At 44.9% G+C, this 24271-nt stretch overlaps 1 protein-coding gene across 2 annotated transcripts in view; it reads left to right on the top strand.

Moving 5' to 3' along the window:
• Nucleotides 1-20297, top strand: part of LOC146833254 (transmembrane protein 198-like) — a 109677-nt gene extending 89380 nt beyond the window's left edge. For both annotated transcript variants that reach the window (XM_085600910.1, XM_085600909.1), the window contains exon 5: nt 12227-20297. In XM_085600910.1, coding sequence (XP_085457036.1) covers nt 12227-12376 — 150 coding nt within the window. In that variant the 3' untranslated portion in view covers nt 12377-20297. The remainder of the gene's footprint in view (nt 1-12226) is intronic.
• The last annotated feature ends 3974 nt before the right edge of the window (nt 20298-24271 follow it).

Here is a 24271-nt window from a genome sequence, read left to right as displayed (position 1 = left end):
ACGAGGGCGAAGATGAACAGTCGGCCCGGTTTAAAATACAAAACTCGAGCGTGATAAGGAGAGATATGTAGGTGATTATTATGTAGGTGATTGGAAGGGATAACATGTGATTTAATATCCCCTGGACAGGCATAGGTATAGATTCTGTCGCAAAGATAATAAAAAAATTGTAAATATTAAAAGGAGATTTTATGTATTCTCTGAATATCCGGCTGGCAAGCCAAAAAATGGATTTTATGTTAAAGCTGAATTTCGGACTGACTAGCCCATGGGGCATGGCCTGGGTTATCCCCAATAATCACTGTTGCTTATCGCAATTATCTGCAAAACCCAAGTCACAGCCCTGAGTAGGTATGCCCATCATAGATTTTTTAACGGCCATCTCATATCGCCAGATGTTCATGTATTATTGAGAGTGGCCCACGGTATATCATCGTTGAGGCCGTTGGTGTGGCTCGAAATTCTAAAGATCCACTGTTGTTCCTTGCGGAAGAGGGCTTCCTTACTGATTATTGGGAAGGCTTGAAGGACTGTCCATGAGAGGTCGTTGGCAGTGTGATTAGCTTCCAAGAAATGTGTGCACATTTTCGTACTGATCTTTTTGCATCTAATGTTACTCCGATGCTCGGAGATCCTGATCTTTACTGGACGTGTCGTCATGCCAATGTACATTAGCTCACATGGGCACTGGATTAAGTAAATGCAATTGCGGGTATTGCAATTAGTATGGGATCTTTGTTGCCAATTCAGAGTTTCCGAGAAGGTTACAGATTTACTCGTTTTTGTAAGGTTACAAGCTGTGCATTGTCCGCATGGATGGTGGCCTGTCACCGGAGGAAGTCCCCACAGTCTTGGCTCAGCTCGTGGAGCTGGTTTGGGTCTGGTGCTGATAAGCATAGTTTTCAAATTGTCAGTTCTTTTAAATGCGAAACGTGGTTTTGGAGCTTCCCAGCCTCCTACCGATAGAAGTTTCCAATGCCTTTTGATTATTTTTTGGAAGGTGTTGGATTCTGGAGTGAAGGTGCTTACACAAGTAATTAGGTCAGTTTTCATTCTTTCTGTAGAGGCCAGCAAGACATCTCTGTTGGTGTTGCGAGCCCTTTTGTAGGCCGTTTGTGTTATAATGTCCGGATATTCCCTGCGGGCTAGGTGGTCAGTGAGTTCGTGTGCCTGGGATTTGAAATCCTCCAGTGCGCTACAATTTCGACGTAGTCTGAGATATTGCCCGTATGGCAGGTTGTTTCGTAAAGCCTTGGGGTGAAAACTACTAAAAAGTAGTGGGCTATGGCTGTCAGTTGGTTTTTTATAAGTTTTAGTATTCAACCCCGAAGTGCTTTTTTGAATAAGCAGATCCAGGAACGGCAGTTCAAGCACAGAGGAGTTGGCTGTAAACCGCAAGTAGGGGTTTAGGGAATTCACCCATGCTACAAAAGAAGGGATGGTATTTAGATCCCCTTTCCAAAAAATGAGTATATCGTCAATATACCTCCGCCAAAGGGTAATGTTACCCTGGTAGATGTTGGTCTCACAAAGGATGTGGTTGGCCTCAAAATGAGCCATGTAGAGACATGCCAGGCTGGGAGCAAATGTGCTCCCCATCGAAGTGCCCTGGACTTGATGGTACATCCGATCTTCAAATTGGAAATAGTTTTTAGTTAGGGCAATCTCTGCACACTCCATAATAAAGGAGATTGGGGTGGGTGAGTTCCATGTTTGTGCTCGTAGTACTTCTTCCACAACATCCAAGGTAGCCCTCTGAGGAATGTTGGTGTAGAGGGCCTCTACATCCATAGTGACCAGAGCATCCACACTACTGCCAGTTTCGTTAATTTGTTTGATGATGTTTAGGACGTCCCTTGTGTCTAGTAGAAAAGTTGGCGTTTTTTGTACCAGAGGGCGTAAAAAGTGGTCGCAGAACCGCGAGAGGGGTTCCAGCACCGAGTTGATACCTGACACAATTGGCCTCCCAGGTGGGGGCAGGACACCTTTGTGGATTTTAGGTAATGTGTAAAAGTAATTATTAATTATACTACTATGAATGAGTCCTCTAAAAAAGGTACCCTTGATGGGTATTTACTGAAAGTTAACTCTGGTTTAGATCGGGAGGCTACTCTTGCAGAACTTAGGGCTAGGCGTCGCTGCTCTGTTGAGCACATTAAAAACATGCCATTGATTATAGCCTCTCCTTCTGAAGCCATCTCCCCAGACAAGAGTGCCCCCTCTCCCCTTGAGTCTTTTCAACTCTTGGGTAATAATGACTCTCCAATTCCTTCTAGTAATTTAATCATGAGGGATTCATGTAATGACTTGTCCCTAATTGCTTTTCCTTCTCCTATTGATATAACTAATGTCCCGGCTGTATCAAATGGGCTGTTAGCACAAGATATCAAGCCGCTATCTAATAATGACATTGCTTCTAGGCAACCTATATTGTCAGGTTTATTGCCCAGGAAAAGGAGGAAGATAGATTCTGAGTCACGTAAAAACAAAAACATATCCAGTTGTAACTCTACTTCAGCTCTTCCTGAAAAAGATCTTACTCCCTGCATTGTCAATACATCTTTTCCCTGTAGCACTGCATCCCGTTCTATTCAAGATACAATTGCTGTGGACTTATTGAATAAAATTGACAAACTATTAAAAACACTTATGCTGCCAATTGTTGAGAGTTTAAAGACCATCGAAAGAAGGTTAGAGAAAGTGGAGACTCTAATGGGTAGTAAGAGGGACTTAATTATGAGTACAGCAGATCCCCCATTAGCGCTTCCTACTGTTTCAGCTTCTGTCACACCATCTTCTACTTTACCATCACATGAGATAGTCTCTCAACCTGACACGAGTACAAATAAGGAAAGGAATAGTTATGCAGGTAGAACTACCAATTGTAAATTAAATTATTCAACTAAGGACAGGAATAGCACAGTAGAAAATATTCCAAAGCAAGGGGGTCTATTGTCTGATAGAATAGGTCATAATTTGGATCCCTCGGCTAAGATACGTGGTTCTTTTTCTATTAATTTACCACCAGAAGCTGTCCCTCTTGCAGTTGTGCTTGCGGGGGTTCCCACGTTAAAAATTGATGCTACCGAAGGGTACCAACAATTAAAAAACAAGGTCATTCATTGGCTAGGTCAAAATCGTCCTCTCCCTTCGTATATCAACGGAGAAATTCTACATGTAAGGCGTTTACCTTGGTTGGGCAATATACCAAAAAACATAAATGGGGATGTCATCTTAATTAATTTTAGGAACTCTAGAGCTGTCAGCCATATTCTAAACTGGAACACAAATCATAGGAGGTCTCTTATTACCACGTGGGAATTAACCTACTTTTTCCCAAGAACGAGGCCAGTCTTTACCTCTAATTTGGGGGTTTCACCTCATATTCAACCTACTCCTTCGATTCAGTTGAGAAATCGATATGAGGTTCTAGAAAACCTAGAGGATGTAGACTGACTCAATAACTACAAGGTCATGACAGTGCCATTTGATGAGCCATTGTCTGACCCATATATTCTTCCCAACGAGCCAAGGAATGTACCATTGGCAGTAGGAGTAGAGCATTGCTCCAATCAACTTATTGACCCTGATCTTCCATCTCCAGTTAACGACCTGGCTAACATTCAGGAATTAACGGGGAATCCATTCTCATGGAATATTGCAGGGTTGACCGTCAAACTGGAATCTGTGAAGTGGATGTGTTTTGTAAATAAATTTGACCTATGCATATTCCAGGAGACTTGGTCATGTGAACCCCGTTTCGCGCAGGGATATCTGAATTATTTTGTCCCTGCGTTAAAAGGACCTAGGGGTAGACCCATGGGGGGCCTAACAATATGGGCTCGCCAATCTTTAAAGTTGGCCATTAAGGTTGTTGACACTAAAAATCAGGACATTCAACTAATTAGATTGGACTCACATAAATTGGGAAGTTTAGACATCTATAATGTTTACGTTCGGAGCAAGAGGGGAGGGAGGTCCTAGGTATTAGAAGCCCTGGTCAGTCTTATTGACACGCAATCGTTGAATAATAATATTGTCATTGCGGGAGATTTTAATAGCACATTTGAACCCCTGATAAGCGAGGACGATTTATTTGGCGATGAGGAGGATCGACAATGGGGTGTCCCTAAACTAGAGCTTCCTCCCATTGTCCGCTGGACTGCTGATGTTATCGGCCTAAATGCCCTATGCTATGAAAAGGGACTAAGAGCCCTAAATGGCAGGACTAGTGGTGACAGGAATGGGACAAGTACATTTGACAATGGCCGACATAACAGTAGAATTGATTATGTGTTATGTAGTTTAAAACTATGGCCATTGATATGTGATATGAAGGTTGTAGGGAGGATCGAGAGTGATCACAACCCCTTGTGCTCAACACATAAATGGTGGTCTCATACCAACTCATCCATAGGTTCTCCTGTGTCCGTACCTCCCCGGACTGTTCCCACTAATGATATGCGGAGATTAAGATGGGAAAAGGTAGCAATCAACCATCAGGCTATTGCTGATATCAATAGCCATGTTGATACAGCTATATTAGCCATAGAGCACTGTAATACACTTAGCACTGGCTCTGACAAGATAGATGGACTACATAATTCCCTTTTTGGCACAATCAAGGAATATTTCCTTAAACCTGTGAAAAATAAAGGTGACAGAGCCCCAAAGCTTGCTAAGTGGTATAATGAAGAATGTAGGGAATCAAGATTTGCTCTGGGTAAAGCTATTAAGGGGGGGCAAATAACCTTAATCCAAGTTGCCAGGAAGAACTATAAAAATAGTATACTCAAGGCTAAAAAAGCTTGGGACGAACATCACTGGACTGAGCTACATGCAGCTAGTGATAGAAGGGATTCCCGGCTGTTCTGGCACATTGTTAGATGGGGAAAATCAGGTGGCCCTGAGTCCCCTCATAACAATGTCCCAGAAGCAGAATGGATAAAAATTTTTGAAAATCAGTATGCCACTCCAAATAATGCAAACCTGCCCGAGGTAATTAGTGTAGATCTCCCAAAAGTAAACCTCTTTGATCTTGGTGAAATTATGATGGCCCTTAACACGGTTGCTTGTGGACGTGCCCCCGGTCTTGATGGAGTGCCAGCCGATCTATTTGTAAATGACAAGGAGCGCTGGTGTCTGTATATCCATCACCTTATTAATGCTATTGCTCTGGGTGCAGCAGTTCCAAAATCCTGGCAGGGTGCAGTAATCATCCCTGTGTTTAAGAAGGGCGATCGATCCCTGCCGGGTAACTACAGGCCTATAAGACTCATAGATACCATTCAAAAGGTTGTGGGACGTGTGATCGTTAATAGGCTCCTGGATTGGGCGGAAGAGACTAATGCCCTTTCAACATTCCAGGCTGGCTTTCGACGATCCACAAGTACGGTGGACCAGGTCTTTCGTTTTACCTTGCTACAATGGAGGACGGTTGTGCTCGGTAAAGGAAGCCTGTATGCGGCCTTTGTCGATCTGCAGGCCGCTTTTGACCTTGTCCCCCGATCTAAGTTATGGATGGTCCTCCAGAAGCAGGGACTCCCTAGTGATTTACTATCTATGATAATGAGGCTTCACGAATCTAATTATGCCAGAATCCAGTGGGGGGGATTAGGTTCGGTAACCTCGGACTTCCCTGTCGAGAGGGGTGTCCGGCAGGGTTGTTCGATGGCTCCAGTTCTTTTTACACTTTATATTAATGATGTCGTAGCACGCATGACTTCTGCACAAGTGGATGCTCCCTCTTTAGCTGGGATCAAAATCCCTATTTTAATGTTTGCTGATGACACGCTCATCCTATCTAAAACCCCTAGTGGATTGCAGCGTGCTCTGTCTATCTTTGATAAATTCTGTGGCGAGTATGGCCTAGAGGTAAACACCGCCAAAACTAAGCTTATGATTTTTAACCCTCATCGCAGTTTCAAATCCAAAATTATCTTAAATGACCGACCGCTAGAGGTAGTGAACACCTTTACTTATTTGGGCATGCACATATCTAGTGCGAAGAGCTGGCGGCATCATATCGAAATCGCCACAATTAAACGCAGGCAACTGGCCGGTGCCATCAGCTCAGAGCATAGAAAATCCCTGACTAAACCTGTAAAACCAGTTCTACAGGTTTATGAAGCAAAAGCTCTGGGATCTGTGCTTTATGGCGCCGAGCTGTGGGGTTTCGAGAAGATGGTTGCTCTTCAATCCTCAGAGAATAAATTTTTTTAGGGCCATAACAGGCGTTCCCAAAAGCACTCCATTGCTGCCCCTTAAGTATGACTTGGGCAGAAGAGCCATCTTAGATTTGGCACAACTTCGTCCAATTCTGTATTGGCGCAGGTTATGGTCAACCCCTGCGCTTTCTCACTATGCCGGTGGTTTTTTAGACATCATAAGAACCGATGTTCATCACAAAATTGGATGGTTAAAATCGCTTAGGATGTCCCTGTCTGAGCTCGGTTTGAGCTCACTCTGGAATGATCCGGTAGGCTCTACTTTTCCATCTAAAAGTACTTTAAAGATTATCTACTGGGAGATGGTCGCCCTCCGACATTGGAGCAGCTCCAGCGCTGGCACTATGACCGGAGAGTTCCTAGAGGCCAAAATGTATCCCTATCTTGAACCATATTGGGATATTATAACAAAGCCCAGAGACAGGAAACTCCTTTTTCAATTGAGAGCAGGTGCACTTCCCCTCAAATTTCTGACATCCAAGTGGGAAGTGGGTTCCTGTGATGGCTGTCCTGTTTGTGGTACTAATAAAGAAACTATCGGACATTTTTTATTTACTTGCAAACTCTATGCGGCGTACATGGCTGTCTCCGATGTGCAAAAATCTAGGAACAACTAGTAGTACTGTAGCTTTGCGCATCATATGCACCAGTACATTGACCTGGATTTCTGTAGCCACTGCAAAATATTTAGGATGGGCGTGGACGATCAGGCAAAGACTGCTAGTCGCTTGACTATTCTCTTGACTAAGGAGAGACTGCTAGTCTTCTGACTATTCTCTCCTATGTTCTTTTCTGTATTTTATTCCTTGTACTTTGTTTTTAAATGTATCTCTATTTTACTCTTTCCTTGTTTTTAAACAAACAACATCCACTGTCAATAGTGCGGAATGTCTTACCTAGGGTTTTTAATAAATCAGAAATTTGTTGAAGTAAACAAATAACATCTATTGTAAATAGACCATAATGCTTTACTTACGGTCGTTATCAAGTCAGAATTTGCTTATGTATGCTTTGTATCGATCCCTCTTTTGAATTTAATCCTCTTTTTAACTTATTGTATGAAATTGTTTACTGCTTTTATGAATGATATTCGAATAAAGCATACTTTGAACTTGAACTTAACTTGAACACTAAATGAAAGGACACCACACAGGTATATATATATCAAATATATATGTATTTATTACTAACAACTCTCTGCTAATCTCTTTATGAGATTAGAAGTCTGGAACATATGCACAAATCAACATTTCACAATAAGTTAAGCACAAATATGGCTGGGGCCCTAGGGGCGTACCAGACCATATACTAAAAAAGAAACTTAGAGATAACGACTTGCAAGGGGACAAGGCCTAGGGCCTTCAGAAGTGATGGGGTCTCACTAATCCACCCAAGGCAGGTAAGTAAAGGACCCACGGGAGACTCGTGCAGTGTGAGAACACAGCCGCGGATCCCAATTGACTTCAATGGAGCAAGTCGCGATTGGGAATTAAGAGTTTAAGGATACTTCGGGAGAGTCTACAAGCAAGTCACTTACAGGGTAAGTAGTTCTAGAGCCAACACCCACAGGAGCACCGTAGTGCTGGAGTTACCTCACCCAGGGAAGCCGGGTGCATAGGTGTCTTTTGGTGTCGGGTCGCGGCGTCGTTTTCAATTGGAGCCAAAGAAGACTTGCTGCTTGTGAAGACAGGAGAAGTGTCTGGTGGAATCCAAGGTTGGATTCAGAAGAAGGAAGACCTGAAAGCAGAGGGGACAGTGTTCAAAGTCACTTGGCAGTGACCCGGGGCAAGGAAGATGGATGCCCACAGTCGTCGGGTGATTTCAGGTGATCCACGGGTGTCTTGACACTTCAGCCACGAGGTCCAGGAGGTGTCAACGACGACCAGGAGCTGGATTCGGTGTGTCCCACGAAGTCTGCAGCTTACTGTGGTGTCGGTAACCAGATTGGAGCCAACAAGCCTTGGTAACAGCAAGTCTTGTGGAAAGTGTAAAAAGTCAGCGGTGCAGACCAGCAAGGTCTGAGGGACTCACCCAGCGAGGGTAAGTCAGGGCAGGCCTGGAGCAACCAGTGGAGCCCTTTGGAACTGTAGAAAGATCTTCAGGGGACCCACAAGCCAACCGGCAAGGGATCGCGAAGACGCCTCGGGAGGATTCTTTCACCAGGGGCCCACGGCCACTCGGGACGGGGTAGGCCTCTGATCTTCGGAGGGAATCCTGCTGGAGGCTTGGACCACACGTGGTCCAAAGCACAAGTTCGTAGAACGTCGTGAAGGGGTTGCACTCGAAAATAGTGCCTGATACCCAGGGATTGAGGTTCCTCGTCACTCGTGGGGTCCACTTGCCTCAGCGTCGCTGGAGACTCACGTTGGCCTTGGAGAAGTCAGGAAATCCTCTTCCTGGGCTGCAGGGACTTCGGACTCCGGCGGGAGCGAGAAAGTTTGCGACCGTTGATTGCAAAGTTTTGTGCCTGCCAAGCAGGGGAGTCACTCCTTGACTCCAAGGGAGATTCTTCAGTCTTCCAGAGGTAGTGGAACGTCGAAGGTCCAGGATTCTTCTTCAGAGCGTCGTCCAGGGATATCTAGTTTGCAATGGCAAGGGTTACCTAACTTATACTGAAAGGAAGGGAGGGACTAGCTCTATGACCCCACCTATGGGAGGGTCAGGGGAGTGGGTGGCTACACCCACTTCCCTTTGTCCAGTTTCGCGCCAGAGCCAGGGCAGGTAGCCCCTGAGCCGTTTTGAACTGGTGTATGCACAGAGGAGCCTACTGCTCCCCCAGTGCAGGACTTCAAAGCACTCTAAGAGTGCACCCACCCAGCCCCAATACACTAAACCCTGTCTGGGAGGTGGCCACACCTCCCTGTGACAGGATGCCTATTGTTGGGCCTCCTCCACTGCGAGTTTCGGTCATCAGCAGGAGGGCAGCCCAGTGTCTGTGACTGGTGGCATCCATTTTGTGATGCCAGGGCTCTTCAGGATTCTACCGTGTTTCCACAGTAGGTACATGTCTATCCCTCTAGAAGGGTGGGATCATACTCCCACAATAGTTACTGGTGTGGGGGTATGATTCCGAAGCGTTTGACACCAAACACAACATGTTTTGATGCAGCCATTCCAAAGTTAATAATAACGATGAGGTAATGCACTTAAGAGTATATGGTTTGACCGCATTAACAAACAGCCCCAGAGAATAGACTCTGAGAGCTGCAGAGGGGCCCTGCTCAGGCAGAGGCATCCCCTCACATGGAAACCAAGCACCCTGCCCTCAGGATTGATAGGGCCTGCCTTAGGGGTGGCTGATGGGTTTAAATGTGTGTGCAGGGAGAGATATAGTGAACCTATATCTCAGAGGGGAACGCTAACACTACCTCAACCAGGCTGCAGTAGCAGGCCTGTGGTGTCAGAGTTAGTCTGCTTCCCAAGGGTGGCATAATGCATGCTTCAGCCCCTGGTAGGCCTGTGAAGTACCTATGCCCTTGATACCATATACTAGGGGCTCATAAGGTACCACAGTATCCAATCACTAGTGCACCTAATATGCACTCCAAGTTGTTTAGAGAGAACAGAGAGGCTGGGGCCCTGATTAGCAGGGTCCCAGCCAGACTATAGCCAGAAACCAGTGAAAACATCAGAAAAAAAGTGGGGGCAACATAAGAAGCAGATCCTACTCTCCTACAGGGGCTCTCTGGAGAAAAGAAGGGTAAGGCAAGACCATATCATGGTGGATAATCCTCTACATTAAAATCTGCTACGCACTGGCAATGAAGCACCCTCTAGAAGGTCACAAGGAGCAATCAACCAGAGTCAAAACTTCTATCTGTGTATTGGCATGTGGAGTGCCTGTCTGGACATCTGCCAGGATGCAACGTGGGTGCCAGTTTATGCAATCACATAGCACAACTGCCGTGATAGCCATGTCCAGAAGGCGCGGCTCCTAGCCCGTTTGGTCTTGCAGGACTTTTTTTTTTTTTTTTAGTCTGAACCATTCCACTGACACACCACCTTGGGAGGTAGTGCTTTGGGATCTATTCACATGGGGGCATATGTATCAACCGATTTTGTATTCGCAAACGCTGCGAATCGGGAAAAAATGCGTTTGCGAATACAAAATCGCAAAAGGAGATGTATGAGGCATTTCAGCCTCGCAATCTTAAGGAATCGCAAAATTTGCGATTTCTTAAGTTTGCGTAAGCATTTAAGAAATCGCAAATTGCGATTTCTTAAATGCAATGTAACACGCACCCAAGTTGTGCGATTTCTCCTTAAGAAATCGCAAATTACCACCAACTTCAAGTTGGTGGTAAATTGCGATTTCTTTTAAATATGCACTTTTTTGCATATTTCAAAGTGCCATGTGGTGCACATACATGCCCTTAGGCCATGTATGTGCGCCATATGTGCACAGATGCTGATTTCAGGGGTGCATCAGGGTGTCATCATGACACCCTTGCACCTTTGAAATTATTCTCAATTTGCGATTAGCAAATAGCGAATCTCAAATTGAGAAGGACTTCCCATTCATTGCTATGGGCCTCCTGGCCCATAGGAATGAATGGGAAGGTATTCCTTAATTGCGATTTCGCAATTTGCTAATCGCAATTAAGGAATTTTAAGAAATCGCAAAAGTTTTGCAATTTTTTAAATACATCCCGTTTTGCAATTCTCAAATAGCGATTCTAAAAAAATCGCTATTTGAGAATCGCAAATGGAGATGTTGATACATATGCCCCTTGGTGAGGTATCTGTGGTTAGAAATATCCATTAGAAGAACAAGTTACTTACCTTTGTTAATGCTCTTTCTGGTGGATACTTTATCTAAATGCTGATTTCTCACCCCCTGCCATCTCTCCATCCTGTGAAATGCTGTATTTTCTATCTAAAAAGGTCCCAATCTAGGAATCTGCACACTGTCACAACTGGTCATTCGTTAAGCTCAGCTCCCGACAACGCACATAGAAAGAAATTGACATAAGTGTGCAGGGATGGTGCTCATACGTGGATCTGATAACGTTTGGGGCAGGATAGAGCTGACGCTGAGTTGCATGACCCCACCTCCTGGGGCGCGGGAGCAATGCTGAGAAAAATCTCCAGATCCAGTCTGGCCTCTGGAGATATTCAAAAGGTGAGGAATCTGCAGTTAGGAAGAGTATCCGCGAGAAAGAGCGTTACCCAAGGTAAGTAATACGTTTTTATTAAAGAAAACTGAATGGCCTGGAAGCAAAAGAGAACTGTTGAGCCAAAACACAGTTAACAAAAAAAAAGTTGAGGAAATGTTGCATCTGGAGGAGTGGGGGAGACAGGCGCTGCTGGGTGGCCTGGGCAGGGGAAAAGACAATACAGGAGTTTAGAAACAAAAGAAAGCGGGTAGAGGAGCAATGAAGGAGCTTGAGGTGGAGGTAGGGGGAAAGGAAAACAAATCAGGGCCGGGGAAATGACAGGCTAGCTGGGGTTGTGGGGAGGAAGAAGCAACATGGAGCATTTGGGGAGATTATTTGAGTTTGGGAACAGCAAGAAGACATGCATGGTCGTTGAGTGCTTAAAGAAACACAAAAAAGTAGCTCCATGAATATGAGCAGTGGAAGGATAGAAGTCATCAAATCAAAAGGAGGGTAAAGAGGCTGTTCTCCAGTGAGAGACAAGCCCAAGAGGAGGAAGGAAAGCCTTCAAATAAGATGCAAGCAAATGAGTGACAAAGCCAAAAATAGTAAGCAATGAACAGGCTGTAAGTTTTTGATATGGTCTACAAGAGGTCTTTTGCAAACAGATATATAAAAGCTGTATGTAGGCAAGACCTAAAAACTGTAGGGTGCTGATTGGGTTTCTTCAGAAAAGACAGAGGAAAGGAGACACAGGGCAGTGATGAACAGTGAGCTAGCCAAAGTAAACATGAAAGGAAGGAGTTGAAGGGCTGCTTTATAGGAGATACCTTGTTTTAAGTCACAGTTTGTTAAACTGCACCTCTTTTTAAAGTGCTTCATTCTCCTTTCTTCTTCCTCTAGAGCTACCTCCAGAGTCTGCGAGATCGACAGACGGGGACGGGTACCTCCTTGAGCAGTCTGAGCACACACATGCAAACTCTGGTGGACATGGACTACGAGTGTGGATCCACTGTGCCCCTGACTGCCACCACACCTGTGGTGCAAGTGTGAGGGAGCAGGAGAGCTGTGGACCCGAGATTGCTGTCACATCCTTGTTGTTGGTGTAATGGACCGGAACAGGCACTTGCACTGACCTCAGCCACACTTGTGGGAAGGGAGAAGAACACCTGTATCCCTTGCCTCTGGTGCACTGCCCTCCTAGTGTTGGGGTGAGTGTCGGAATAGAAAAGGTGCATGCCCCTGGCTGCCACCACAGCTGTAATGTGAGGAAGTTGCACCCACCCTACGGTGAACAGACCCAACCACAGGGCTGACAATAAGCGTTGGCAATGGCAGTCTCACCAGCTGCTGTAGGCGGCTTTAATATTTTGGGAGTCCATGCCAGCCTTTACCACTAACGAGGCGGAGGAACCGCCTTACCACTAGCACTTCACATGTGCCTTCATCATGCATTGCAGACTCATTGATTTGTCCAGGGGTGGAGAGGTAATTCATTGCTGACCTTCCTTCGATTTAAAGGGAGTATCGCGAAGTAGCCCAGGTTTACAAGGTTATAATGTGCAGAGTCTGAATGAGCTATTTTGAGGCATGAACCTAGGCTAGATTTACACATTTACACATTGTGGCTGTGCTCAGAAAAGCATCCTCTGTTTATAAATCAAGTTTTTGGAAGGTTATTTTATCACTATTGTCAGAGTGAATACGACTCCTGACGCAGACGGGAAGCATACACTGCCTGGTAACATAGCCACCATCTTCAGGTTGTATCTTCTGCCATTAAGTTCAGAAGCTTGTAGACTACTGAAGTTGAAACACACAAAACGCTCCAGTGAACTGGGGGTTAGCCCGACACCGAAGAAAAAGGGAAAAAAAAACACTGCCGCTGGACTGTGCAAATCTTCTGAACCTTAATATTGGTTGGTGGTGTAAACAAGTTGTAGGCAATAGGTCCAACAATTTGCTCTTGTTTCTCTAAGGGTCTTCCTGGCTGGTTATGGATAGTCCAGAAGTTTCAGAATCAATGTCTGCGGGGAGATTCGCACTCCACGTAATTTGTGCTCTGCTTCACAACCATGAACTTTAAAAACCTGAAAAGAAAATCATGGTTTCATGTGGCAACTTGGGGGCACTATCACTCTTAAATTAATTCCGATTTACTCATTTTGGTGAGATTAACGTCACAGTCCTGTGTTTACGATTCATGTTTCCTCTATCTCGGCTATTACTTTCATTCCATTTTATATTCTCGGATTTTCCTCTTTTTTGAAAGGTAGATGACAGTGTTGCTGCATCTACAATTAATACGTCAATTCTTAAGTATTGTATTTACGTATTGTATGGGGTCACACGCCCATACGACTTGCATAATTTATCCTTTTACGATTTACTACTTTTATGCTTCTCCATTTTTTTTTTTATGTATATATTTGTAAAACATAACTTAATTTACAAATGAGACCTCCATACATTTTTTAAACTATTGCCTAGCTTTAACTTTATTTGCCTACGCTTTCAAATTCTACCCCTTTCCAGAAGCTTTTTCCCCCCAAAGTTGTAATCTTAGTATTTTTGTGCCAAGATTTTTGTCTTCTGATTGTTTTTCCAATTATAACACACGTCACAAAAAACAGCAGGTATTTTTTATGGTAGTGTTGGAACCGGGTAAAAATCCGCGAGGATGAAATGAGAGGGATTTTATAATAGATAATCTGCCATACATACTCCTCTAACTAAGATACTCAACATCACAATGTATGACGTTGCACAAAGAGATTGAGAAGTCTTTGGGTTACTATTTTAAGGACGCAAAACCCTCACCCACCTGTGTGCCATGCTTCATCATCCGGTTTTTACACCTCGTTGGCTGGACCAAAAAATTCTTGTCTCAACGAGTTCCAATATATAGGAAGTCTTGATAGAGATATTTTTGAAATTGCTTCCAGGATTTATGGGAAAATGGTTCAACTATGGACCTGCAAAAAAACACAATACAGTTACAGAAGTTAAACAACAAACCTATTTATTAGTGTTCCTACTGTAAAGGTAAAAACAAAAATTGGACACGAGGGGTCTGTTCCCTCAGTAGTCCTGTTGTGGTCAAAATGTTTTTGTTAGCAACACATGCCCAAAAATGGGCAATAGAATTCATAAGGAACGAAACAAAGATCCCTTTTCAGTACCTAACTCCTACTACGACCTTCTCTGACCGAACACCTGTGAAAGTGCTCTCTGCAAAGCATGCTGTTTCACTGCACACTTGAAAAAGGTGAAGAGATGGTGCATTGAAGGCAAAAGTTATGATGGATTCTTACAGTGTGCGGACTCTAATAGGACCTCGTGGAAGCGTAAGCCACAGTATCTCTGTGACAATTGGTAAACTACATTTAAAGATAAAACGCCTTCTGATGTCAACATGGGAGTTCAACAAATTGAGACGCATCACCTCAGAAAGAATTTACTATTTTTTAAAAGCGAGACACGTCTGCTCAAAATGCAAGCTGTAACACCATCTAATGATATGTTGTCCAAAAATGTATTTTATACTAGCGTTTACAGTGTCCTAATTAAGGTCCATATATCCACTTGTCCCCTGCAGGACCTGGGTTCAAGGGTGCACACTTTCCAGTACCTGCACCGCAGGGAATGGGTTTGTGCACTGCCAACAAAACATGTGACCTTGAAGAGGCTGAATCAACACTGAGCCAACGAATAGCGGAATGAGATGATGAGACACCACCAGGAGTCCCAGTTTGTAGCACAAACAGGTCTGCTCTCAAAATGATTCTCACTTTATGAAAAACACCTAATGGAGCAAACCCCCTAAAAGAAGGGCTATTGAAGCAAGTAAAATACATAGCAAAAATCGGTGGAAACCCTGTGGCCACAATTGTAGCAAGCAGTTTCAATTCATGCACAGGAATCTGTGGCTTCTGCCAAAAGAAAAAAAATATATAGACTCATGATATCAAAAAGGTGACAGAGAGAGTCCTTTTTCAAAAAGTGATCAACTTCAACCCCCACTAATTTCAACACCAACAAGTCATCAGTGTTCACTAAATGTGACTAATGCCAAAAAGATGTTGAAATCTTTCAGTGTCAAAAAACCTTTGTGCTTAAATACAAGAAATATTTTGAGGAAGCTTAAGCTCCTTATGTTATGTAAAGAAAATTGATTCATATAGGACTAAGGGCCTGATTACGAGTTTGGTGGTGCGGGGCCGGGTCTGCCCCGCCAAACCCGTGGACAGGCCTCCCGCCAGATTACGAGTAATTCTCATATCTAGCGGGCTGTTTTTGTTGTTGTTTTTTTTTACATTCCCACATCGGCGCCCTGAAAATGAGCATCGCAATGGGAACACCAAAAACAGTTCCTGCACAGCATGGACTGATACGTTCATGCTGTGCAGTAACTGGGGTGCTTGCATACAGGGGGGGCACATGTTGTGCCTCCCTGCATGCATCCCAGGGCGCAGAGGCACAAGGGGGAGGAACCGCTATGAAAACCGTGGCAGAGAGCAAACTCGTAATATGCATGGCGGGCTGCAGTGGTCCCGCTAAGCATATTGCGGCATCCTGACCGCTGCAGCACCGCCAGGGAAAGGCGGTTCTCTGGCGGCTGCGGCGGGGCAATGGCTGTCCGACTACCCTGTGGTAATAGGGCGGTCGGGAGACCTCAACGCCCCCGCGAGTCTGGCAGTCCATGGTCTGCCAGACTCGTAATCCCCCCTAAGAGAGGATTCAGACTCTATTGAGGGCAAACACCCCAATCTAGTCCAAGAACCACAAAGATATTCATGCTGCTGAGGAGGATGTAGTCACTCCACAATAATCTCCAGTCCCAGAGAAGGTCAAATAAAAATGCAATGGGATATCCGAGGACAAGCAAGAAAGAATTTAAGATTAGCAAACGGAGATTATGGTTCTATCCTTCACAGACCTCCCATCAGATGTAGAATGGTAGGTACCAGGCAGTTTTGAATCACCACAAACATATGGGGGTTAGGTCAGCAGAAGATAATATTTTTTGTATCGATAAATTGACTCCATCACAACACAATGCCTGTTTTTGATGGTATTGCACTAATGGCTTGTGCAGGGCTCAGAAGCCTTTTATACATTGGCTCCCTTCAAAGTCAGTCGCACCAAGAACTGAGAGAAAGTTTCTCAGCACCCAAAACCCTAGCTATATTCAGTCACATATGGTTCTAGATTCACATACAGTGGCTGCAGCAAAGAATTTGTACTCCCACGGGTGGACAACATCAAGACTTAGAAAGTAAAGATTGGAACCAGTAGCAAAGGCAGAATCCACTGCAGCTATGCAACTTTTATTGCAGATTCTACAGCGTTGGCAAAAATTGAGGAGTTCATGCAGCATTTACTACCAGGAACGTGGTCCCTAATAAATGCTGGTGGTTGAGATTTATTTTAGGTATTCCTTCCATCACTTTGATATTTGTTGCATGTTCCATTAGAGAACAAGAAACATGTGACTGCAGTAACTCAGGAGGGCAAGCCTAGTTCATACACCTTCCTGTACACGTCTCTAAATTCGGTGGACAGTATAACGCTTTCTATAGGATTTGTCTCATCATTCCTAGCTTCACATCTCATGATTTCCTCCATGTGCAGAGTTACATCATCACTATGCTGTTTGATGATGAGCGCCTCTTCATCACGGATGATGGTACCTTAGAAAGCATTAAAAAAGATACAGACTTCAAAAGCTATGTGACAGCTCAAGCAACACTCGTCCTTTTACAGATGGGCAGGGGAGGCACCGACCAAAAGGCAGCCATAGGGCAACCAATGCTATCAGTGGATGTTGCAGTCAGAATACAACCAACAGCCTTCCACATCATGGCAACAGCACCCCATGGCACCACGTGAGTCATTTTGTGGCGCGGGCTACAGAAAACGTCAGAGTTATAGAGTCTCTGGTCCTCTAGCTACTAGCATAATTTTACTCCCTCCATTTTACCACTGCCATTGACGAAGTCTCACATTCTTTGTCACTGATGGTGAAATATACCCACAGACGATAGGGTTATGCAGGTGGTGAGATAGGATTATTCTTTTGAGTTCATCTGAAAGCCCAAAAACCACAAGCCACCACAAACCAACAAACAGTAAGCTCATAAACCACTCTTGTTACATTGAGGAACCATAGAAGTGCCCACAAACAAGACTGGACGCAAAGTGTACTGCATCACACCCAAAAATAATGGGTTATTAAAGTTGACCCTGTACCTCAGTCCACTACATTGGCACACAAGGAGTACAAGTACAAACTGTATATCCCCACAGCCACAGTTTAATAACCAGGTAAGAATGAAGCCAATACCCATGTCCTAGCAAAGGGACCATTCGACACTGCTCTCGAAAGAACAAACACTTCGTAGCTCAGTATGTGTCAGGGAATCACAGTCAATGTGCCAGAAACACTCCTCGCTAGAAACTAGATCTCTATGAGCCTGATTGTGAGATGGTCGGAGTTATAGGTGCCTTGGGGTCTGGAATTTATTGGGTGTGATAAATAACACCCATTTCGAGTTTTGGGGAACAACGTACCAAAGGCCACTTGTTAAGATACACACTGTACTGTTTTCCTCTCTTAAATTCCAGCAGGTTTGGCCTGCTGCAGTTTAAAGAAGGGGAGGTATTTAAAGCACCAGGTAATTACTGGGCGTGGTAAATACCACCCAAACAGGAAACCAGACCCTGAGCAAACAGGGGTTTGGGCATCATTCATAAAACACTGGCCAACTTAATTAGGGCCTATATGTTGCAAATCGTTTTCACACAATTGGGTCAACCTCTCATAAAACTGTTCATTGCAGACCCTAACAAAAATCCAGACTATGTCTCCAGGTGCCCACAATATGGATCTTGTGGCAATCTTCTGTGGATCAGTTGATTTGGAACCTTTGCTTATGCATCCTACCCAATAGGTTCACCAATCAAACAGGTAGTCAAGAAAACCTCATAGGCTATCATGACCCTAATGCTCTAAGCACCAAATATGTGGAAGACAACTGTGGTATTCACACCTGATAAAAATGTCTGCTGTTCCGCATAATAAGCTGCAATCTCTATTCGATCTTCACACCATACACCAAGGCAGTTAGACATCCAGATCCCAGGGTCAATGAATTCGACAGCTTGATACCTGAAGCGGTAAAACTAAAAAATAATTGATTCATGTGGCTAAGTGGAAATGGTTTCCCTATATACCGGCAACGTAGAATTTGAAAATAGTGTTGGCCCTCCTAATGAAACCTCTCAGATCAAATAGTGTTGCATCCTCATCCAGAGTTTATTGCTAAAGTTGTATCTCTTTTCCACATTAATCAGACCGTTGAGTTACCTTCTTTTGTTTATGGACTCAGAACCAGTGATACAAAGAGCTTTATGTAGGTTGGATGTCATACATGCTGTTATGTATATCGCGACAAAACTCCTAAGAAGGTCTGACGAGGTACTTCGGTTACATGCCCCATAAACGCCAATGAAATCTGTCATAAGAGGCACAGCTGGAGTTGGTTCGTGCAGTGCATTCACGTATGTTACTCGTCAGAGTACAATGCTTTGTAAATTAGGCAGAGAGCATATTCCAAAAGGAACAAAGCAGCCTCCTACCTTTCCTTGGTAATGTTTCTTCAGCAGACATCTATCGGGTGGTAACATAGAAGCTAGTAAGCACATTCAGTATTGTGAACTACTGTGGAGTTGCTCATGCGTGCCAAAGGGCTAGAATCTTAAATAATTTGTTTGCTCTTAGTAGCTCTTCACATCCACTGGTAAAAGTTGGGAACACTGCTTTGTAACACATACACTATATGCTAATCTAATATAGGCTCACACAGCAAAAGCGAAAAGTTACTTACCTGTAACAGTATTTTTGCAGCGCAAGACCATTCTAATTTTACCGGATGTCCTCCTTCCTCCGCAGCAAATTATCATGTGTTCTCAAATGTACAACTCACATATAACAAACTGTTAGGGAAGATACAACCTGTAGAAGGTGGATACATTGTGGGTCACTATAGACAGCCCAAGCCATTAAGGGTGATACTGACACTTCCTATGTTTAATATCTAAACTCTGATTAAGAAACACAAGATGCTTTTCCAAGCCCAAACACTAGATGACGGAAGGGATTTGATTCACAAAAACTATTTCCTTGCTGCTTACTGTGAATTAAATTATGATGACCTATAGGCAAGGGGGGGGGGGGGAGGTGAGGCATGCCCTTTATTCCATCCAGAAAGAAGCTAATGGAGCTCAAGGATTCCATGCATTTGGAGGGGCGCCCCGGCATTGATGGTGATGGAGGAGTCCGATGTGTTTGGGGGCACAGCAAAGTGCCACTTAGAGAATGGGTGATCAGGGAATGCGACTCCATTAATGTGTCTAAGTCTAGCCATGGGGCTTGAGTAAGACTCAACTTGCGCATGTGAGGCCAGTGATAGTGAGCGAAACTCCATTTAAGTGCAAGTGGCTGTGATAGGGGATGCATGAGAGTACTGTGAAGTGTATGAGACTAGTGACCTGGGAATAAGTGAGACTCCAGGTAGACCTACGAGGCCAGTGTTGCCGTCCACACCTGATCCGTCTACGTCTGGACATTTTCTTTCATGAGGCATCGACGGCTTTCCAGAATGGCTGTCGCGGCCCCATTCCCCTTGGTGCTATCGCTGAGCAATGACCAGTGAGTGTCCCTGGCACCATTACATTACCTCTCTTCTCTCACATGGAGTGAGGGAGGTCCGGCAGCTGGTACTAAGCAGTGTTATATGTTATTATTCCTATCGGAGCAGAGGACGTTGACTCCGCCCAGTTGTACTGGGAAGCTGAGCTATCCTTCACGTGTTTTGTTTGTTAACAAAATAAAACATTTTATCAGACTAAATTAATCCATCATGCATGCATGCTAGAGTACAGTAATAAAAAATGTTTTGTTACATTAAAACGTTTTCACATAGTGTCAACATGGGCCCAGCAGGGAACTTCAGTACGCGGCCATTTGTACAGTCAAAGAGATTGCAGCACAGTAAACCCAGTACATTCTACAAACTAGAGAGGGCTTCTGGAACCAGCTTCAACGCCCAAAAATAATAATGCAGAGTCTGTAGCCAGTAAAATGATCCCCACACACTTTCACATTATGTGGGACCACTTCTAGATTTAAGAATTTGGAAATTCCTGTTTCAAAGAACCCCAGTTTCGGACAACCATGTGAAATTGTGTGAGTTTATGCATCCAGTCTCAGCTTTCCTGTTGTGAATAAGGCACTGCGCAGACCCAAAATCCAGGTTATCTGCATTTGTGTAGTGCTTTGCTACCAATGGTTTGGCCCCAGATCAGGCAAATTGTAGGCACTGCGTGGATCTCATTTACTGTTTCAAAAGATTTTTTTTATTTTTTAAATTAAAACAAATTTTTATTGGCGTACAGGCGCATGTGGCATGTGCAAAACAGTTAACAAAGTATTACAGTAAGAACCAAAAAATAGGATACAGTGCATGTAACAGGCCAGTCCTTGGCCAGTGCGGGCAATGAGTATGCACCCATACTTTTTAGGTATAAAGAAACAACACACTAACCAGAACACCCCCACCTACCCGCAATCCCTCCACCCACCCAGTGCCCTCGAACTTCATCCCATATCCATAAAACCGCCTCCTGGAAATGAACAGGAAGGAAAAGGAAGCCCTCAAACTTCATCCCATATCCATAAAACCGCCTTCTGGAAATGAACAGGAAGAAAAAGGAAGCTCCCCCCAGAGCACGCCCCATATACTGCGGGGAAACCTGCGCTACGACCATGCCGATGCCCAGTCCGGGAGGCACCAACACAATGAGATCCGTTCACGTGCAAATATAATGCAGCACGTTCTATAAACAACAACAGAGAACCCTCAAGGCAGAAGGGAGTTGTTTTTGATAATGGTTTTAATTACCTCAAGGGGCATGCCCCAGTCTGCGAGATAAGATATTTCCATAAACCTGCCCGCTCCTCCCTGTGCAACAGTGCACTCTCCTCACGGTCCCACATGAGCAACGCCTGGGATCAAGTAGCAAAAGAGGGGGAGGTTGGATGATTCCACCACAAAGTGACTGCCCGCTTGGCCAAGATGAGGGCTAAGTCCAAGATTTTAGTAGCAGGCCGTTCCAGGGAAGGACACAAGAAAAGGCCAAGAAGTAAACCCGCTGGGTAGTCCAGGAGGGCAAGTCCCATAGTGGTCAACAGAATTTGTATGACCTGAGCCCAGTACTACTGCAGGGAGGGGCAAGTCCATGACATGAAGGAGATCAGCTCTGAGCAGTGCACGGCCAGGGCAGACCTGGGTCGCATTTAGGAAAATCCTATCAATTCTGGATGAGATAAGCCCTGTTATGGGCATTAGACTGAATATATCGAAACTGGGCCACTCAGGACATTGCACCAGTATTCAAGTACCTTTTGGTAGTCTGAGTCTCGCAGGGCATAGGTGAGATCTCCCTCCCAGTCTGGCCAGAGCACTGTGCTTGACTGGTCCCCCTGCTGCAGAAAGGCTCTGTACAGCCATCTAATGAGTTTTCCCCATAAACCCACCATGTGGAGGATTTGGAAAACTTTGTGCATAGACTGCATCACATCCCGGATGCGGAACAACTAACGTAAGGATTGTCTAATACATTCATACATAAAGAATTGTCTAGGGGAGGCTATACTCAGCCGCTAAGGTAGGGAAGGTCTGCAGCTCCCCATTCTGGAAGAGATCATCCACTGTGGAAATGCCCACTGTATGCCAAGCAAGGAGCTGTCCTATCCATAACAGGCCCGTAGCGGTCCGGAGATCTACCAAAGGGGCGAAAGGGGTGTGTCCCATCGTCAGCTTACCCACCCTAGCCAGACATGCTGTAGCCACCCAAACAGGACTGTGGTTGGAACGGTACTGCACATGGAAGGATCGCCTGCATAAGGCAGCAGGTCGTTCCAGAAACCAATCCCCGTCAGCCCTGTTTCATGAAGGGAGAAGCCTGCCACGCTTCGGGCCACCCATTGCAACGGAGCTGCGATGTTATAACATTCAAAATCCAGAAGAGAAGGACCTCCTGCCTCCACAGGCATCCTCAACGTAACAAGCGCAACATGGTGGGAACCCGTACACCAGAGCAGAGTCACCAAGTATCAAGTTGCTGAAAAAAAGAGCTGGGTATAAAAAGAGGTAGGTAGAAAATATTACAGGAGTCGAGGGAGAACCACCATTTTTGCTAAAGCCACCCTCCCAATCATGGCAGAGATTCCCAGAAAGACATCTGGGACTGGAGAGCATGAGTGGCTTTACCCAAGTTACTATCTAGAAGATCTGCCAGCAATGATAAATCTTGAGTGCCCAGATAGCAAAATGTTGTAGTCTTGAGTGACAATCGGAGTCAAGGAGAGGCAGCAAAAGATGAGGGCCAGAGGACTGAAGCGAGAAAAATCAGGATTTAGCCCATTTAACTTGAACTCCGGAAATGTCGGAAGAATCTGAAAGTGACTGAGCGATGGAGTACAGGTCCATAGAGACATCCCGGACAAACAATCGTAAATCATCTGCAGACAATGAGATTGTGTATGTCCGGCCATGTACCGAGATATCCCACCCAGCTCTGCACCGGTGCATACATCCTGCAAACAGGTCCATATCCAGGGCAAATAACAGAGGAAACAACGGGCAGCCCTGTTTGGTGCACCTGTGGACCAGCCATACCACAGGGATACGTCGACCTGCCTTAACTCAAGCAGTCGGTGCAGCTTAGAGGAAGTGTATCCACCGAGTCCACTGTGGTCTTATACCACAATGTTGCAACACATCGTGCATACAGTACCATGAAGAGAGTCGAAAGCCTTCTCCAAGTCCAAAGCAAGTCATTCCGCATAGGGGAAGGAAGAGGCAGACTCCCCCTTGACATGCCACAAACTACGAAGATTATGCAAGGAGTTACGGCTGAGAACAATGCCTGCCTGGTCCTTGTGTACGAGATCAGGTAACAATGGTAGTAACCTAATGGCAAGAGTCTTGGTAAGTATCTTATAATCTGTATTGAGGAAGGAAAGTGACCAGTAGGAGCCAAGTTCCATTGGGTTCTTATGACACTTCAAAAAGGTGGTAATTATATGGCATTAAGTGATGGGGGAAGAGAACCAGTATCATAACGTGTGAAACAACAATTGCAACCTGGGTGCCAGCGTCGGACCAAAATGAATATAAAATTGGGCAGGCAAGCTGTCGGAGTCCGGCACCTGGCAACAGCAAGGTTTCTCAAGCAAGAACCAATCTCTTGGCTTGTAAGGGGCTCATGCAAGGCTGGCCGAGCTTCTGGCAAAATACAAATCAATGGAATCTCAGAAAAGGCATGAAAGTCATCAGGGAACCAGAGGCGGTGGCACATAAAGTGATTCATAGTAATGATGGAAAGCACCATTAATATAATATTGGGTGTGCGCAACCTCCCTGGATTGAAGGCCGATAAGTAGCTGGTTGGGGTCACAGCAACGGGGCAAGGCCAACCATGCCAATATGCAATCGGATTTGTTGCCCTTGTTATGCATTCTCACAACATACACAGCATGGTCATGACAGCGGAGCAGTTTGAGTTTATCATAGTGATCGGCACGTGCCTCCTTAAGGGCATCTAATGCCCCCATGTTAACCACCACTGCTCGCTTCACCCCTCCAGGGCAGTCTCTGCTTCTGAAACCTCCCTCGCCTGAACCCTGCACACTCTGACCATCGTTTTAATGCCAATCCCTCTAGTAATGACTATAAATGCTTCCCGTTCCACCAACAGTGAGGAAGCAGACCACATATGCTGAAGAAAGAGTCAATGTGCTTGAGCAGCATCTAATGGATGACCGCGTCCTCCAACATCATGATCAGACGCTGCCAAATAGGAATCGGGGATGAAGGCCCC

Source organism: Triturus cristatus, chromosome 4_2 (assembly GCF_964204655.1).
Source record: "Triturus cristatus chromosome 4_2, aTriCri1.1, whole genome shotgun sequence".
In the NCBI taxonomy this organism is placed as follows: domain Eukaryota; kingdom Metazoa; phylum Chordata; class Amphibia; order Caudata; family Salamandridae; genus Triturus; species Triturus cristatus.
This window is presented reverse-complemented; position numbering and strand designations above follow the sequence as displayed.